The sequence below is a fragment of the Eleutherodactylus coqui genome, chromosome 9 (assembly GCF_035609145.1).
Source record: "Eleutherodactylus coqui strain aEleCoq1 chromosome 9, aEleCoq1.hap1, whole genome shotgun sequence".
In the NCBI taxonomy this organism is placed as follows: domain Eukaryota; kingdom Metazoa; phylum Chordata; class Amphibia; order Anura; family Eleutherodactylidae; genus Eleutherodactylus; species Eleutherodactylus coqui.
In genome coordinates, this window is record NC_089845.1 from 113,746,799 (window position 1) to 113,766,356 (window position 19,558).

Sequence of the window (19,558 nt, forward strand, 5' to 3'; positions counted from 1 at the left end):
TAAACACTCAAATAATCCTCTCTACTGGTGGTCTGTAAAAGGCATCCTGAGCCTGGTCGCCTTGTGTGCCCTCACACATCCACTGATCCCAACACCTCCTAACAGTGTGGTCAGAACGGCCCAGGTGGCGGGCAATTCGTCGATATATGACCATCCAGCTTATTGCATTCTAATAATGCCCCTTCTTACACTCTGGTAATTGGGCAAAATATCTTTGATTGCATCGTAGATGCATCTAGTGGTCAACAAGTTCTTCACAAGCAAAAAAAAAAAGTCCACTACACACAAGAAACTCTGAGAGCCTTTATATAGGCCAAGGGTGGAACCTTTTTTAGGGCCTCAAGTGGCAAGACTGATCATTCCTACTGAGGCCGGCTTCACACGAACAAGATTTGTGCGTTGCGAGACACATAAATCTCACACGAACACTCCATTGTTTTGAATAGGGCCATACACATGATCTTTCTTTTCCACATCGCACTGCAGTGCGAGATAGGAAAAAAATTGCAGCATGCCCTCGCATCGCCCATTGTCTTCAATGGGGCCAGCAAAAGCATTGCACCGCGTGTTAGGTGCATGCAATTGCGATGTGAGGTTTCCCCAACAAACAATGGGAGACACTTTGTGATCCTGTGCCACGGCTGACAGGTATGCCAGAGGATCGCTACTTCCCCAAAGTGATGCAAGGCGGTTTTGATATAAATACGCCTTGCATCTACAGGGAATTTGCATGTTGGCGAACGCGATATCGATGTTGGAAGGTGATGAAAGAAAATGTGAGTAGTGTACTAGAGACTGTTGCAGTAATGTACTTGGAAAATCAAAGTTGGAAATATCCAGTAAAAACAGTGTGCCTCCGTTTTTAAAGCTACACTTTGACTGTGGACTCTTAATTTGGTTTTCTTAACTTGTTACTGGAAAAGGGGCACTGGTGTCACGTGAACAGTTAAGCCATCATTACTCTACTGGCATAGTCACAAGCTTTTACACTTGCATGCTGCCAGGACAGACCATGTTTTGGGATTTGACTAGAGAAGACTGTAGAGCCATCGTGACCCACCATTTTGTTCCCTGCTGTCTCCCTCACCAAAAGGTTTGACCCTGGCCGCTGCACTGACAAAGAGTGTATATACAGTATAACAAACTCGCCTTGAGTGGCCATGACCTAATGTGTTTTTTTTATGGCTTTGTGATGTTCTAGTACTGTTTTCCTAATGCATGCTGTATTTTAGGTGGTGACTGCTTATCCTATGATAAAGTGTAATGAATGTTCCAGCAGCTACAGGGGCAAAGGCTTTACACTTTGCAAAACCCCCATTCACCTTGTCGGGGGTCCTTTCAAAAGAGACCAGATGCTAATGTTGCCTAGGTCCAAATTAGTATAAGCAATTAACGAGGGCTCGGAGAAGACACGCTGACAACACAGAGTGTGATCAAAATGGCTTCTAGTTTATTGAAACAAAAACATTGGATTATATAGACCATAGACCACTGCCCAGGCAGTAAGGACTTTATCTTGTGGTCAGCAAATAATTGCAAGGATACATTCCTTCTTAATGAGCTATTGTAAAGCAAAAAGGAGACTTAGAGACAGTACATCTTGTTAGTTTAGAACACAGGATGTTCTTGTTTACTAGATAAGAGAGACCTTGAACAGCTTCAGAGAAGTCCATTCTCAACCACCTGTTTCCCTAACCAGAACACATTTTGTATTTAAACTATTTATTCGTATTTTGATAGCCTAGCAACTAAATTAACCCCCTACAACCTGCTCAGGGATAGGCTAGGGGAGGAGCAAAAGTTTAAAAAGGCACTTACAACTTCAGTACAGTGGAGTAAAGCAATATAGCTTACATACGAAACAGCACCTGTATTCCTCCATGCTAAGAGGGTACAGGATTATGGAGGGCCACTAACCAGAATGGTAGAGAGGCAACAGGTTCCATGACTGGGAGTGCAGGAGAAGCTGAGGCTAGAACACAGAGGCTACTCCAGAAAGGACTATGTAAGGACAGAGAGGAAAGAAATCCCTAAGGCTGGGCTCACACAGGGCGGATTTGCCACAGAAATTCCGTCCAGAATTTCGCCGCAGCAAATTCGCCTGCGGCCGCTAATCCCGGCTTTAGCCAGTCATGTGGACGAGATTTCTCAGAAATCTCGTCCACACAGGACGGCGAATCCACTGCGGCAAAGCCGGCGCTGCGGAGTGGTTTCAGCGGCCGCATCATGTTCATTTTTTTCTTCTTCTGCTGCGGCCGCGCTCTCCTCTATGGGAGCGCCGACCGCAGCAGAAGAGCGAGCAGCCAGGCTGCTTCAAAACCCGCCGCTAAGTGCGGCGGGTTTTGACGCAGCGCTTTTCCCAGCGGAAACCTCGCAGTTTTTCGCTGGGGTCAAACCGCAAGATTTCTGCTGGAAACCGGCATATGAGGACCCAGCCTAAGCCCAAGGAAAATGCATACTGGTGGAGAAGCAGGTAAGTATTCTGCAGTGTGAGCCAGAAGAAAGAGAGGAACAGCGCACACACAAAGAGGTACAGTCTGCACAGCTATCTTAAAGAAAAAGGAAAGTAAGGCCAGTTTCACATCTATGCTGGAACCCCCGGACAGAGGTCCCATCACAGATCTGGCTCAAAATACCGAAATAAAAAGACGCACTGCATGCAACACTTTTTCTTCCGTCCAAAAGCCAGGCAGCTGAGAAAAAAGCGGACGGACCCCATTATAGTCAATATAGTCCAGAGACGGAACGGTTCGGCAGCAGGGATTCCCCTTTCCTGCTTCCCAAACGGAGCAGGAAAGCGGAATCCCCAACGCAGATGTGAAGCCACCCTTGCAGCCACACAGTAGACTCTAAACTAAAAGAGAACACAAACAGCCACCACCAGCACAGAAACTGTAAAGTGAATTGTGCCTCCATGTCAGGAATGAAGGTAACTATTGTGCTTATTCTTCAATGAACCATAAGTTATATTTCCAAACAAGTGTTCAATTTTCCTGTAGTTCCTGCACAGGAGAAATGAAGTATTAATTACACAGCTCCCATTGAAATCGATGGACTGTACTCGTAGTGAGTGGATATACCAAGTCCTCCAGAGGGAGAGAACCTATCTACAGCTGCTTTAGCTTAATAGATGAAGAACCATGAAAGGAGGACGGCCCCTATCTTTTCATAATAGAGTATTTAAAAATGTTTCTTTAAAAAAAACAAAAAACGTCCACCCATTCCAGCATGCAGTCTGAAAACAAACTTAATCATGTAAATTAGTTACAGGAATTTCAATAAAGAACATAAATAGGTGCAGTAATGTAAATCTTTTAGTCCTGACAATTGACAGAGCTGATAAATTCTATATGCGTGAATGAACATCAGAATGTGACTTTGTCCACATTCACGATCTCAGGCTTACTTTTAATTATGCTTTCAGTAAATCCCATTGGCAGGAGACCCAGCCAGTTGAGTGCAGACAGGCTTGGTGGTCACAATAAAGGAAAAATCATCCATGCTCAGGAGATTAAACACTCCTTGAATATGGCTCATATGAAATTCACTAATCCTGGAACCTTCCAGGCTGCAATGTTGTCATTATCTGATATAAAGAAAGAACTGGCCTTTCCCGAATGAATAGGGGGCTTTACTCTGATTCATTTTAGACATTATAGGATTAGACAAGATTTTGCCTGTCCAGTTGCTTTTGTTGGTCACTTTTCACATACAGATCTCCGTATGTTATGAGCGATACAACCAATTATATGGCTTAATGAAAAATCTAGATGGTCTTTCTCTGATCTAAAGCAAAAATGTTATTCTCCAAGAGATGTTTGGCAGCTGTGGAAATGTATAGTCCTGAGGATATAAGTGTAAGTGCAAAATAGTTGTGGGGGTTTTACTTCTCTACCTTCATAAATAGTGTTTCCCCAAATTATTTCCTTGAAAGGGAACGACTCCGATAAGGGAGGCAAGCACTTCGAAAAGATGACCAGTAATGTTTATTGGAGTCTTCTTTCCAGTAGCCAATATTGCTATAACCCGAAGCACTGGGGAGAGAGATCTTGTTTAATTGAGAAAGTTTGGATAGTATTTGCAGAATTAACATGAATTTTCAGATGGAAAGGTGAGATGCAGGTGATATGTAGTAATTTCATGCTAAGAACAAGGGCCTGCAACCAGCAGACTGAGGGCTCTTTCATACGAGCATAGGCAATGTTATAGAAAGGGAGCGCTCACTATTCAGATGACCATGATTGATGAGTTGTGGCAAGACGAGCAAATCCTGAGGTCCCAGTTCATGCAGGCAGATGAAGGCTGCAGAGCGACTTGAGATGACCCCCAAACAATTAATTGATGGGGGAAAGTATGCAGTAAAAGAAAAAGAAAAGAATCTCAGCGCTCAAGAATAGGGTACCAATTAACTGTGAGGTTAAACGTGGAAATCGACTTACTTCACGGAGGCGTCCGTGAATAGACGCCTCCGATCCCAGAAAGCATATAACAGAATCCTGCGGCAAGGAGCGATCCGTTTCACTGGTTTATTAACTTACAATGATGGTAGACGCGTTTCAGCAAGTACTTGATGAAGGCCAGACCCTTGACTGGCCGAAACGCGTCTACCATCATTGTAAGTTAATAAACCAGTGAAACGGATCGCTCCTTGCCGCAGGATTCTGTTATATGCTTTCTGGGATCGGAGGCGTCTATTCACGGACGCCTCCGTGAAGTAAGTCGATTTCCACATTTAACCTCACAGTTAATTGGTACCCTATTCTTGAGCGCTGAGATTCTTTTCTTTTTCTTTTACTACGAGCATAGGCGATTTTCGTTTGGCCGTGTCACTGTCACAGTGTGACCGAAAATTGCGTGAACAAGAGGCAGCCATGAATAAGTGGCAGCCACGACAATGTCCAGGTACAGCGAGTATATTCCGAGCCCGGGATACCATCGGGCAGGGGGAGACAGTTTAGCTCTGGCAAAGGGAGAGGGCAGGACTGGGCAGGAGTCAGTGTGCTATGCTCCCGCCCCCTGTCGGCTGCCAGCAATGGGAGGGGATGAGGCGGGAGCTTAGCAACTAGCTCCCGCTCCCTCCCACTGCAAATAGCCGGCAAGGGGCGGAGAGGAGGAGGGAAGGAGGGGAGAGTTTAGCAGACACGCGGCTAAACTTTCTCCCACCTTCCTTCTCCAGAATCTCCCAGAAGGTCCCATAGGAGTCTATGGGAACCGTCACCATATTCCGGCCGAAAGATAGTTCCTGAACTATCTTTTCTGGCCAGCGTAAAAACACCTGACCGGAATTCGCACTGTATGTGCTATCTTTGCCGGCTGGACATTTTTATGCCACGGAAATATGCCCATCTGAACTGATGCATTGTCAACCAATACATCAGATGGGCAGAATATATCGGACGGCCAATATACGCGCATATGAAAGAGCCCTGAATGTGCCAAGAAAAAGTATCTTGCAGCATGCATGCTGAGTGAACTTTTGAAAAGTTTAGTTTGGCCAGTTCGCTGAATATTGGCACAAAGTTCAGTTTGGTCATAATTAGTTGGAATTCCACTGATACCCCTAAAAAACTGGTGTATAACACACTCTAAGAGCCAGGAAAGCTCTGTATAACACTTTTAGGTCATCTAGGAGTGTATCTAATCACTTTTGAGATGTTTTTAGGACAAAGTTGAAGAAGAAAACGAAGAAAAAAAGAAGGAAATAGAATGAAAAAGTAAGAATTTTTTTCTCATTTTTTCCTTTCTTCTTCTTTTTCCTTCTTTTTCTTTTTCCTTCACTTTCTTCTTCCTTCTTCTTTTAGTGGGTTCGACTAAAAAAAAAACGCCCAAGGTTCAGGTTCTTGCTGAGCGACAGCTTTAGCAAAGTTCGACTCATAATAGGGTTCTACTGTTTTAGATTGCTCAACACTAATGCTGGGTCTAGAGCTTCATGCAATTTCTGTCATATACTCAGCTTGCTATAATTCCAGCTGACATTTAGCTCCACGTCCCTACTGTATGATGCTGTTGGAATGTAGCTATAGGGTGGTACAGTAGCTGCCCCATAAGAAGAATTCAGTATCCTTCAAGGCTCTTCAGTTTTCCCTGACCTTGGTCATTATCCATGACCTTTTGGCCATAGCCTTGGCTTCTTATGTTTTGGGTTCCTGCGGCAATCGTGCTCTGTGTTCTACATACTATGTATACCTTCACCTGTGATTCCATAGGTTAGTGAGAAACCATTATAAGTATTAGATTCTTACAAATAACCCAGTAATACAAGATATGTATTGCTTTACAATTCAAGCACCATTTCTTAACACAATATAACATTTGTTCTTGAAATTCACTTGTCGATTTTTCTGCTTCCAGGTGGTGACTGGTATTTGTGTCACATAACCATTGTTGTTCCAAGAGAGGAGAGCCTGGAGTGGACCATGTACCCCTTCCCTTACCTGGCTTGTGTGGACCCTGAAGCACCAAAAGGCACTTTTGTATACCAGCTGTTAGCTCATTACTACAATGACGAGAGCTCTGGAGGTGGCATATCTTACCATCTTATGGAAGGTAGCGTCGAGCTGTCTAGTAAAGGAGAACTGTACAAAATGTTTCCACTTCGATATACTGCTTGTTTTTTTTTTACTTTCAATCATATCATATCTGCATCATACTGGTACCTCTAAGAGTTATGTCCACTTTTGCAAGTATTCTTCCTTATTGCACTAATGTATCTAAAATACAAAAATAGAAGCAACTTATCAAATACTCTTGATTTGTGTTGACAGCAACAACAAAAAATCACTAGTTCTATTCTGTTGGGTTAGTAAAAAATGTATTTCACTTTTTTCTGACTTTTTAAATTGTTTGAAGGTGCTGACCTACGCTTTGAGGTGGATAAAGATACTGGCATTATCAGCACAACTGGTTTACCATTAATGTGGAATAAGGAATATGCCCTCACAGTTCAAGCCACTGATAAACACGGCAAAAAGAGTCCTTATGCATCTATCTCCATCCTAGTTGGATTGCGGCCACCACAGTTTACCAATATGTCGTACAGTCTCTTTGTCCCAGAAAATACAGCCATTGGGGAAAAGTAAGTAGAAACCTCAATTATGTGAAAACCTATATGGACTCTGCTAATACCAGGTGCTCATAAAGGGATGTAAACCCAGATTCACATCATCGGATAAAAGACGATATCCACTATCTTTATTGAAATAATAGTGTAACATAGAAATGTCATAGAAAATTTGCTTGACGTACAGCAAGTATTCTTAGACGTTGGGGTTACTCTGATCCTTACTAATAGCTGGTTTTGATAGAACAGCATCTAGCCTTATCATCCAGTTGAGTAAAAACTAGGAACATAGACTATATAAACATATAGAATAAAGTGAAACATACATAAGTGGTTAAATAACAGCAAAAACATAATAAACCATAAATTAAGAACGTTCAATCTTGTCTGAAGTTCAGTCTGTTTGGTATTCTTCAGTACAGTGTGAAGACCGAAAAAGCTTTTCCATTAAAGAGTGACACTAGAGTTGAGCGAACGTACTCTGTCGAGCTTGATGCTCGTTCGAGTATTAGCATACTCAATGGTGCTCGTTACTCAAACGAGCATCAAATTGTGTTCGACCCCGCCCCAGCTTTTGGCTCCTCCCCGCTATGACGTGCCTGTTTTGGCCCCTCCCTGCCGCAGCATGTCATTTGAAAAATTTTTGTCTGGCAGGAAGGGGAAGGCGGGGTGGGGAGTGGGTGGGAAGGGGAAGGCGAGGAGGGGAAGGGGAGAGCGGGGAGGGGAAGGGGAGGGAGGGGAAGGGGAGGGCGGGGAGGGGAAGGGGAAGGCGGGCAGAGGAAGGCGAAGGCGGAGAGAGAAAGAAAAAGCAAAAAGCTCGGGACCCAGCGTCCCACATACAAAAATGCTTGAGTCTCCCATTGTAGTCAATGGGGTTCGTTACTCGAGTAGAGCTCTCGAAGTTAACAAGAAGGTCGACTCGAATAACGCTGACCCGAGCATTTGGGTGCTCGCTCATCTCTAAGTGACACAGAACTGAACATGTAAAGTTAGTTTTTCTCTGGGGCAGATATAGTCCAGAACTAAAATACCCTTCACAGACTGGACTAACTAAAATAATCTTTATTAATTTATATACTAAAAACACAGATAGGGTAAGTAGGAAAAACACCTAAACACATTTTCCAATATTTTGGATATATCTCAAAGCATAATGATCGAGAGATAACCGTTGTGCAATCAGTATGCCTAGGAGCCTATAATCTCTGTGTAGGTAGAGTGACTATCCTTGATTGGTTACATAGAGACCTTACTAATAGTTTCTCTATGCTTAGAGACTACATTCTCCTCAGTATAGCACCCTCTCAGAGATTTCAATAATGAACACATTAATTGAGAGCCATATATCCAACATGGCTCCCAATTCCAGTAAGCCGAGGGACTCACAATCAGGGTGGTTCTCAGCTCTTGATGAATATCCGATGAGAATAGGAGTGTTATTGATTCTTCATTTTAAAAAAATGTCAAGCAGTCCATGTTGGATATATGGCTCTCAATTAATGTGACTACGATTAGTAAGGTCTCTATGTAATCAATCAAGGATAATCACTTTACCTACACAGAGATTATAGGCTTCTAGGCATACTGATTGCACAGCGGTTATCTCTCGATCATTATTTTTTTTAGATCTATCCAAATTATTGGAAAATATATTTAGGTGTTTGTCCTAGTTACCATAACTGTGTTTTTAATATATAAATGAATAAAGAACATGTAAAGTTACCCTTACGAGGCAGTGACTGAAGACTCCTACTCCTGAATAGAGAAGGATTTTGCATCTTCATGCTGGATTAAAGGATAGCGAATAAACTGAGCTGCAGACAAAATCTGATTTACCATTATTAATGTAGGGTTTTTTTTGCCATATTTAATTTTTCATTTCATATATCATGTACTTTGTACGTTTTCTTTTATGTTACGGAGTTTTTTATGTTCTAATCATTATAAGCTTAATTGTTACACCTGTTCTGGCAAGCAGCAGACCATATGGAGGTAACATAAAATGTAGTAGGATATAAAAGGCCATGGTGGCCTGCACCGATGCAGGTGATAACACTTGAAGGTTATGTATTCGCAAAGGAATATCATTGTGTCAAGTAACTGACATACAATAGATCAAAGGTTCTTGTAACCTGACATCTAAAAGGATTGAACAACTACGGTATGATTGATGGGTGACTAATGAGTGAAATAGGTTACCACGGGAGGTGGTGAGTTCTCCTTCAATGGAAGTGTTTAAAAAAAAAAGGCTGGACTAATATCTGTCTGGGATGATTTAGTGAATCCTGCACTGAGCAGGGGGTTGGACCCGATGAATCTGGAGGTCCCTTCCAACTCTATGAACTAGATTTGGAACTCTCTCTACAAAGGCTCCATAGCAGGCACATGGTCACGCTATGGTACTTCTACTCTTGATTGTATCGATTGATTTAAATGTTGCCAAGTAGTGAAGAACTAGACATGAAAATGAATTAATCATTGCAACTTTTTCCTATAGAATGGCAGTTGTGGAAGCCGTGTCCTTTCAAGGCAAATCTATCACCTACACCTTACTGATGAATCCGAGTGGCCTGTTCTCCATTAACCAGGACAGCGGGGAACTGAGCCTGACACATGCTGTGGATTATGAGAGTGAACATCACCTTTATCACTTGTTGGTGAAAGCTCTGGAGGCAGAAAGTGTTCTCAGCAGTGTCACTGAGGTACTAGGCTGACCGAGTCAAATTGTTGGGTCAACTTAAGAGGAATCTGCTCCAAGCCTCTAAGTGGCCTATGATCATTGAATGTAGAGGTAATGTTAAAGAATACATAGAATACAGGTGGCCCCATAACAAATATTAATAAATCCGCCATAATGATGCCTGGTTTTCCCACCCAGGATAGAAGGACACAATCTTTGTTACCATCTCTATGCCCTAACCATAACCCTTTGGCCAAATTCCCACTCCTTATTGTTAACAATGCTGTATCAGGAGAGTTTTGCTCTAGTTCTTTTTACGCAGTAGCAGAAAGGATGGGCCAACCAGGGCAGGGACCCTAGCTCTGAGGGTACCATAGCTGTTTCATGGTCTGCTCTATGGTATGTATGAGGGAGGTGCTAGGGTCTGCAGCACAGTTTGCAGCCTGCAATGCACCTTGGTCTCATGCACGTTTTTCTTGAATTGCTCTACAATATAACGGTTAGGGGTATCATAAGAGAGGTAAGCGCTAAAGAACGTTTTACAAACAACAGACCTCTATGCACCCATCTTCAGCTGCCGAGAGAAGCTAACAGGCAGTGAAGACAGCCAAAGGGGCACAGCACTTGGGTGAGTGCTACAGCTATGTCGTTTCAGAGATCAGCAGGTGTCTCAGCAGTGGGACCCCCACTGATGAAAACTTTTGAAATGTCGTTCTGACATGTCAAAAGTTTGTAAAAAGTGCAGTTTATTAATATAAAAACCTTCTTTTGTTTTTTCTTTTCCAGCCATTTGCACTTATTGATTACACAGTTGTGCCTGTCAAAGCGAATTAGCCTATAACTTGTGCCTGCTCTAACCAATCAGAGCCTTTAATTCAGTGCAGTGGAAGTGCCTGGGACTTTTACTTCCTGCTCTGCCTATTATCTGCTCCGCTCCCTGCAGAGATGTTAGATATGGAGCTGGTGCAGTACAAGTTTATCCTGCTGATAATCTGATCTGGAATTGCTTAGTGACTCCAAAGGAATACAAACTTTAATCACTGATATTCTCCTGATACCCTCTGAGGATATCTTATAAGGCCGGCTTTACACGGCCGGACCATATTCCGCATGTGGAAGGCCTACAGCGGATTCTGGCTGCGAGCCTGACTCGCGACCCTGCGTACCTTTCTTGGCTGTATTGTGGATGACTGCAGCGGGTCTCCGTCGATCATGCGCAGTAGAGTTTTTAAAAAATATTTGTATATCCTGTGTCGTTGCTTAACAATGACATTGTTACCTGTGGCCCATACACAATGTTAATGTTATAGGCTGCGGGTTGAAAATCCTCCATTAACTTCAATGGATGGCTGTCTGCGCAGAGTCCACAGCAAGATAGAGCATGCTGCGATTTTTCCTCTGCTTGCGGAATACACAATTCGCATCCGTGAGTGTGAGCAAATTTACATGCCTTTCAATGCATGCGTTTTGCTGCGGATCTTCCATGCGGTGAAGCTGACCTAAAGCTGGTCAAACACATTAGTTAACAGTTAACCAAATGCACTGATTTCATCAGTCAGGATCAGCCATCCATTTAACACCTCTCAACTGTCCATTTACAGCAGATGTCAAAACACTTTACAATAACTTGTTCTTCGACTGTGGTTGTGCATAGCTAAGCAACGAGACAGCACTATTATTAATTTAAAGAGGGTTTCAACACTAAACTATTGATGATCAATCCTTAGGACAGGTCATCAATAGTTGATCAATGAGGATCTACTACTGATAAGCTGATTGCCGAGGTCACTGTCAGTGCAGAAAGCACTGAAAGCAGATAGCGCTGTCTGTATTGCAATGGCTCATTTCGGTTCTGCAGGCATCAAACTGTTTGCAGTACCAAACTGGGCCACTGCAAAGTTAACAGCACTATCTGCTTCTAGTGCTGTCCACACCAACAGTGAGCCTGGCAATCAGCTGATTGGCAGGGATCCTGAGCAGCGAGCCCTGATAATCACCTATTCATAACTTATCCTGAAGATAGATCTTCAATAGTAAAAGTCCCTGACAACCACTCTAATATGTTTGCAACTAGTACCTTCTGCAATTAGTGCCAAGTCCCCAATAAATGCATGTTCAAAACATATCACAAGGATATAGCGGGAATTACATAAGGGAGGAAGGAGTATAAAATAAGCTTATTCGCTGATGATATTTTCCTCCCAATAACAAGACCCCTCACTACTCTCCCAAACTTAAAGAACGAGATGAACAAATTCAAGCCAGTTTTCAGCCTAATAGTAAACCTAGATAAACAGAAGCTATGTATATCCATACTCCTCCGAATATGCAAAAGCTAATTAAGCTGAACTTTGGTTTTCATTGCCCCCCCCCCCCCACTCTATATTACTTACTTAGGTATTAACCCTTTCCAATCCACTGTCTGACGTCTAAAGAAATTATACATGTACAGCTCAGATTTGCAAGACGTCCGTCAGGGTTCTCTTACTGTGTATTGCCATTCTCTCTGCTGTCGGAGCCTATCCAACGTGTCACCTCATGCAGTACTGGCTTTAGCCAGCATATAGCGCCGTTGTATAACAATAGAAAAAGAGTAAGCCCGTAGGAAAACCAGAATACAAATTGGATTGGAAAGGGATAAAATCACCCCCCACCCTGAACTCCCTCTACAAATGGAACTACACGCCTTTGTTTAGCACCCTTAAACTAGAAATGAAAAAATGGAATCACTGCTCCCTCTCTTGGGTAGGATGCATAAACTCCATTAAGATGAATGTTCTCCCACGACTTCTCTACCTATCTAGATGCCTTCCATTTAGCATCCCTCTACTGGAAATGAAAGCTATGCTGCAGGCCACCTTGCAGTTTATATAGAACAACAAGACCTCAGATTAAACAAAAAGTTATGTTTTACAACAGAAGAATAGGGGGGCTATCCGTACCTAATTTGTAAAAATACTACTCAGCAGCACAGATGGCCCAGACCCCTGCACCCCCCCCCCCCTTGTAGGTCTTGGAACTCCCCATTGGGCAGACATTGAGGCTTCCCTGGTGTCCCCGGTGGACCTGAGGGCTATCTTTTGGGATAAAAAAGCTAACTCTGTAGTACAGCACCTCTCACTTTTCACCTCCTTATAATATGGAAACTATAATATATAATATAATATGGCCATATTAATGCACTTTGTAATATACATCGTGCATTAATTATGAGCCATACAGAAGTTATTCACTTACCTGCTCCGTTGCTAGCGTCCCCGTCGCCATGGATCTGTCTAAATTCGCTGTCTTCTGGCGTTTTTAGACGCGCTTGCGCAGTCCGGTCTTCTCCCTGGTGAATGGGGCCGCTCGTGCCGGAGAGCTGGTCCTTGTAGCTCCGCCCCTTCACATGTGCCGATTCCAGCCAATCAGGAGGCTGGAATCGGCAATGGACCGCACAGAGCCCACGGTGCACCATGGGAGAAGACCCGCGGTGCATCGTGGGTGAAGATCCCGGCGGCCATCTTGGTAAAGGAAGAAAGAAGTCGCCGCAGCGCGGGGATTCGGGTAAGTAATAAACTTTTTTTTTTTTAACCCATCCCTTGGGTTTGTCTCGCGCCGAACAGGGGGCCTATTGAATAAAAAAAAAACCCGTTTCGGCGTGAGACAACCCCTTTAAGCTCAGGTCACACTCTACTGTACCCTGTCATCCCCAACCAAGCTCCCCCCCCCCCCCCCCCCCAGCAGGCTAACAGATAGTTTTATTTGGTGGCGCAGTAGGGGACTGGTTTTGCTACATCACTTTGTCACCTTGAATAAAATTATGACTACACAGCAAATTACAGAAAAATACTCTGTCCCAGGCCACCCGTGGCTGGAGGCCCGCGAGATACATAGCTTCCTGCAATCCATGAGCTCCCGACCACACTCCCAAATATCCAATAGGCAATTTGAAAGACTGTGTGTCAGGTCACCCCTTCAGTCAGGGACTATTTTTCTCCTCTATAATATTCCAAAACTATCCTCTCATGATGATAAACTCCCGTTCATAAGCCGCTGGGAGGAAGACCTGAACATATCACTTTCAACTGCGAGATGGCACCATTGCTGTGCATTCACTGCCAAGGGAAGCCACCAGGTGACTTTGACCAAAACATCTTATAAGATATTGCACAGGGCTCACTACATCCCCACAACGATTCACAGGTTTTCTCCCACAACCTCCCCCAACTGCTTTCAAGGTTGGGTTCCGTTTTCCTGATGGACATGCCCATCGGCGAGAGCTTTATGGAGACGAGTAGTCAGCCTGCTATCGAGAGTCCTGGGCAAGACATTCCCTCTCACCCCCTTGGTTTGCCTGCTGGCAGATAACTTGACCGGGTTTAACAATCAGCGACACACTCTCCCAATTTATCTGTATGGTGGACAGGATTTATATAGCATTCTAATGGTTGAAGCCCTCCTTTGATCTAAACCCCATCATAGCTAGAATTTCCAAACATGGTCTGATTATTTAAACATCCAAAATATGCCACAACTTCTTACATCATAGGAAAAATATCCTGGAGACACATGAGGCGATGGTAATATTAACACCTGTAATAGACACAAGATCTATTCCATTACAACTATAATAATAAGTGGAAAACCTTTTGTTCTGTTATGTTTCATGTTTATTTGTTCACAGGATTGTTTGACAAAAGCTATCAGCTGTATGACCGTTATCTCTAAAGATCCCCCCCCCCCCCCCCCCCCCCCCGTGAGGTGTAGTATTTAGCCTTTAATTGTATAAAGCTATATAAAATTCAAATAAAAGTTTTTGAAACTAAAACATATCACAAATGGGTTGTTATGACTTTTTTGCCACTTTTCCATGAGTAATGGTAGTTTCACACCTGCGTTGGGGATTCCACATTCCTGCTCTGTTCAGGGAGCAGGAATGGGGAACCCCCAAGACAAACAACTTCATCTCTGGAAGGATCAAAAGATCAACAGCACTAAACATCAGAACAGAAGTCACTATGGTAGTAAATCCAACTGTGCACGCCTACCCAGAAACTGGACTTCAGCAATCTTCAATAGTGCAACTGAATAGAGAGGTAAGGCAGCACAAGGGAATCCAACTTCTTACCAAGAGGGTTTCCTAAAAAAAGCCAAATCTTTATTGTAGTCCAAACATTAAAATGCGATGTTTCGACCAACAGTGCTTGACAAAGACCATAGACTGTTGGTCGAAACGTCTCGTTTTAATGTTTGGACTACAATAAAGATTTGGCTTTTTTTTATGAAACACGCTTGGTAAGAATTTGGATTCCCTTGTGCTGCCTTACCTCTCTATTCAGTTCCATCTCTGGATGGAACTGAGAAGCTGTGGACGGACCCCATTGACTATAATGGGGTCCGTCCGATTTCCGCGCACCTGCATGTCTTTTTCTGCCGGTATTTTGAGCAAAAACTGTGGCAGAACATCCGGCAGATATAAAACCACCCTGATTTGAACAATTTACTCTCTACAATGATTTAGAGTCTCATTGCTCTATTAGGATTGTCGTATACTTTTTGTCTTGTACCTCAGGTCTTGATTCACATCACCGATGATAACGACTGCTCTCCTGAGTTCCATAAGTCAATTTACAGCCAGGACAACATTTTAGAAAACATTCCCGTGGGCACATCTATCTTACAAGGTGCAGTGTTTTTCTCTTTGTTCACAAGCCATGGCTTTGTCTTTGTACACCTGCTCTGTACAACGATTCCTACTAACCCATAAAACATCCTATTTCTTTGGAATAATCTTTGCTGAATAATTTCTACTTTTATGTTGAAACGTGATTGATTGCAATGGTTTGTTATGCGTTTGTATGTACTGCTAGTCCGTAATGCCTATTGTGGTATTTGTATATTAGTTACAGCACAAGATTGCGACTCCGGGAGCAATGCTGAAATTTCTTACTTCGCCCAGAGCTCAGAATTCTCCATCACATCAGAAGGTGTCATCCTGTCCAGCCAGAGACTAGACTACGAGCAAGCCAACCACATGTATGAGTTTGTAGTGATAGCTATAGACGAAGGAGACCCTCCTCGCACAGGAACAGCTTCTGTACGTCTACGGATGTCCAATATCAATGATGAAGCCCCTGTTTTCTCCCAAAATGTGTAAGAATGTTATACCATGAATTTATGATAAATCAGTGTAGTTCAAAGACTGGCAAATTTTAGTGCCACCTGCAAAGAAACTACTTATCTTTCTTTTTGGCATCAATCCATTATGGAATGCTGCGGTCTCTACAAGTTCAGTGAAAATAAAATTCCGGTACAGATGCAGCAAATTTTAGCTTGATTGTGATGGCATGGTGCAGAAAGTTATCTTAACCCATTAAAAAGCTATTGTTCTCTTATCCTAACTCAACAAACCCAATTGTAAAGCAATTGAAAGTGTAAATCAACCACCCTGATAGCACGGCACACCATGATATCATTTCGCATTAACAGTCAAGCTAAAGAAAAATACATCTTTAATGTCATACATAGATGTCAGATGATCACATTGGTAAAGTCTGTGATTTCTGGACCACTGCTGATTTCCAGAATGAAAAGGTTCTATAGAGTGTTAAAACTCCTTTGTCATTATGCAGTAATTTTCATTGCTGTCAGACTGACACCGCTTTCTAAATGGACATCTATTTCAATCAATATGGACTGGCTTTAGTGCTGATTCACAACAGCATAGGTGCAGTAAGTAAAGACTGTGCATGTGTTATTGTGATGGCCACTTGCTATGGCCAATGATCCATCTCCCCTCCCCTTCATGTGTGTCACAGCCATAGGCATTTTCGGTGTCCGCAATGTAGCAGACGCCACAACATTTTTTTTCCCTGTCAGTGCTGCCTGTAGGGTTCATGCACATACATGGATCTTCCCATGTTTAGCCAAATTGGATGTTTCCCTGGCTATTTAAGGCATCCTCTCTCACTAGAGGGTGCCTGAGCAATAAGTTCCATTTGCTTTGCAAATGCAGTAAGCCAGACCGAGCTCAGACCAACGATAAAGGTAACGCAGCAAGGAATAAGATGGTTCTAAACGGTGTCTCTGTTGTCCCTCTCCAATGTGAGGAATCGTGATCTGCACCGGTAGGCCACATACAAGAGTGGTAGAAATAATAGAATAAAATAATAAATTAGGCAGTTGTTGTAGCCTGCTACCCACTGAGTCGGATAGGGTTAGATGTTCATTTGTAGTGATGCCAGTCCATATATGGGTAGGGACTCATTCTGGACAAAAACTGAAAATATGGAATGGAGAACTAAACAAAAATGGGAGTAATAGTCCTGGCTCTCCAGTAGTGTCGTGTGGTATCTCAGTGCAGTTGTTGTAGGTGGTGGGAAGCACTTCAGGAAGGAGATTTTAGATTAAATAAATTCCAGACTTTATTAGATTTCTTCAGCTCAAGAGCAGTTACACAATTCCCAGTATGGGGCATTATTGAGATCACCAAGTCCACGAGCATCATTCATTATGGATTCCGTTACTTGATGTGTACTGTCAAGTGTTAACTGATGACTTTCCTTTCCTTCCCTCCTTTATATGCACTCTCTCTCTCTCTCACTCTCACTCTCACTCTCACTCTCCTCTCTAAACAGTTCTTTGGTGTTCGTGTACTCACACTTAGATGTTCTGGCTTCCCACCGCACTGGCTGTCAGTCAAGATGGACTCTTTATTCCTCCCCGGTCTCTATCTCCCTCTCTCTCTTCTCTGCTGACTCCAGGACTAGACTACTCAACCCGGCCCACTCTCTACCTTTTATAGCTTTTCTGTCTACCAATTGTGAGCTAGGGAAAAGCTAACTGCCCAATCCCCAGGCCATCTAGAGATGATTGACAGGTGTGAGAGTAGGTTAGGGTGTACACTTTTGAATCATACAGTGTTAGATGGTAGATACATAAACAATTAACACCTCATTGACCATATTCACACATTTCAACATAATTAAATATATATACACATTTTCCACACTTTCACTTATATATTCACATTTGACATGATCTAGTGATAGAGATGCTGTGGGACTCCAACTCTGGGGTACTACACAAAGGTGCTACAGTATTGTGGCTAATTTCATGCTAGATTCACCCAGCTTTCCTGTCTTCTCCAGTTCTGATTTTGGCTTGCACTTTGACAATGATTTATCTGTTTACTGCCTGGTTTGACCCTTTGCCTATCTCTTCATTACACAAGAACCTATCCTGACCATAGCCTGTATATCAACATCTCTGCCTATCCCTCCGGGTACTACACTATGGTGCTTCTCACCTGTCCATGTCAGCTGTCACAGCACCAAGACTTTTCTTGGTGTCTCTACATCTGAGACCAGATATAGGATGAAAACCAGAGAACCCCTAGGTGCTGCCCACAAGAGTACCCTAAAGTCAAATCAATCAATGGCACAGTAGGTCCACACCTCACACCTACTGTATGACAAAATGTCACATGACCCATGTATTTGATGTACAGCACATACATGATTTAGGAAAGCCTTTATACAGTGTGATTCACTGCATCAGGTAACACATGGAAGTGACGTACATTGTGGCCTATGATCAGGAAAGTGCCTGTGCCAAGGAGGTATATTGGAAAGGACTACGGAGATGCACTGCGAGTGGATGAAAAATGCTCAGAGCTGTAGTGGGGGGATTCAGAGAAAAGCTAGATTGCAAGCACATTGCAATCTTGCAATTGGCGTAGAGGGCTGACTGGAGAAGTACTAACATTCCCCTAGCTGGAAATGTCCAAGAACAGGAAACAGTGCGTGCTGGAAGCACTGAGATTCCGAAGAAAGCACAAAGTACACATAAAAGGCATTAAATTTATTTATGCATGAAAGATATAGAATTTAAAATTTCACTTTTATTTAGAATTAATATATAAAAAGGGTCAGGGCCTACTAACAAAACAAAACATAGAACATATAACACAAGACAGACAGATCCACGCCAGTGGAGTCCCGGGGAATATAGGGGAAGGAGAGAGGATCTCAACAACTCCCGTATATTCTTTCCCAGAGAAGCACCAAGAGTCTTTATTTAAAAGACTTTTATGTGTAAGAAGTTTAGATGAATGTCTTTTGGTGTATTACACTTTATTAAATGGTGCGTTTCTTGTACTTTTTTTCACCATTTCTCACATGAAAACTCTCCAAGACAATAAAGTGAGAGTTTTATTGGTATAGCTCATGTACAAGAAATTTCTGTTATTACGTAGATATAGTTGTTGCTCGAAGGATGAGAGCTTTTTATTTTATTGCTCATATAGAGAACTTCTGCTTTTGCTCAACAATAAGAGCTTTTTTAGAGTTTGTTTTTGCTCGTATAGAAAGCTTCTGCTTTTGCTCGACGCGTTTCTGTATCGGAAATGACCGATAGTTCATCAGGAGCTGGGCAAAAAAATATGCCCTTGAGTGAGCAGAGAGGAGTTTACTAACTGAGAAGGTATAACAGAAGAATAACTCAAATGTGTCTGTCAATATTTCATAAAGGGAGATGCTCCCAATTGCCTTATTATAATATATTGCTTGACCCTAACAATATTCGGGTTCACCAGCATACTCTACCCATCTATAGATCAATACACCTGGATCTAAGTTAGCTCGCAATTAGAAGCTGAAGGTAGACATGGGGGGTGTGTCACTCTGGAGTGAGAAATCTTAAATATGCACTATGTGCATCGTGTGAGGATAATGCACACGATCCGTATAAGTGCTACCTGCATCTGTACGGAATAACCAGGTTTTACTTTGGTATTTAGCATAAAACCATGAACCATACGCTAGGGCTGGTTAAAT

General features: G+C 42.7%; 1 protein-coding gene across 1 annotated transcript in view; it reads left to right on the forward strand.

Annotated features, from left to right (window-relative positions):
• LOC136578689 (neural-cadherin-like) overlaps positions 1-19,558 on the forward strand; it is a 114,128-nt gene that overhangs the window by 17,912 nt on the left and 76,658 nt on the right. Inside the window, exons 3-7 of the mRNA XM_066578876.1 lie at positions 6,352-6,546; positions 6,850-7,075; positions 9,558-9,762; positions 15,295-15,406; positions 15,626-15,875. Coding sequence (XP_066434973.1) covers positions 6,352-6,546; positions 6,850-7,075; positions 9,558-9,762; positions 15,295-15,406; positions 15,626-15,875 — 988 coding nt within the window. The remainder of the gene's footprint in view (positions 1-6,351; positions 6,547-6,849; positions 7,076-9,557; positions 9,763-15,294; positions 15,407-15,625; positions 15,876-19,558) is intronic.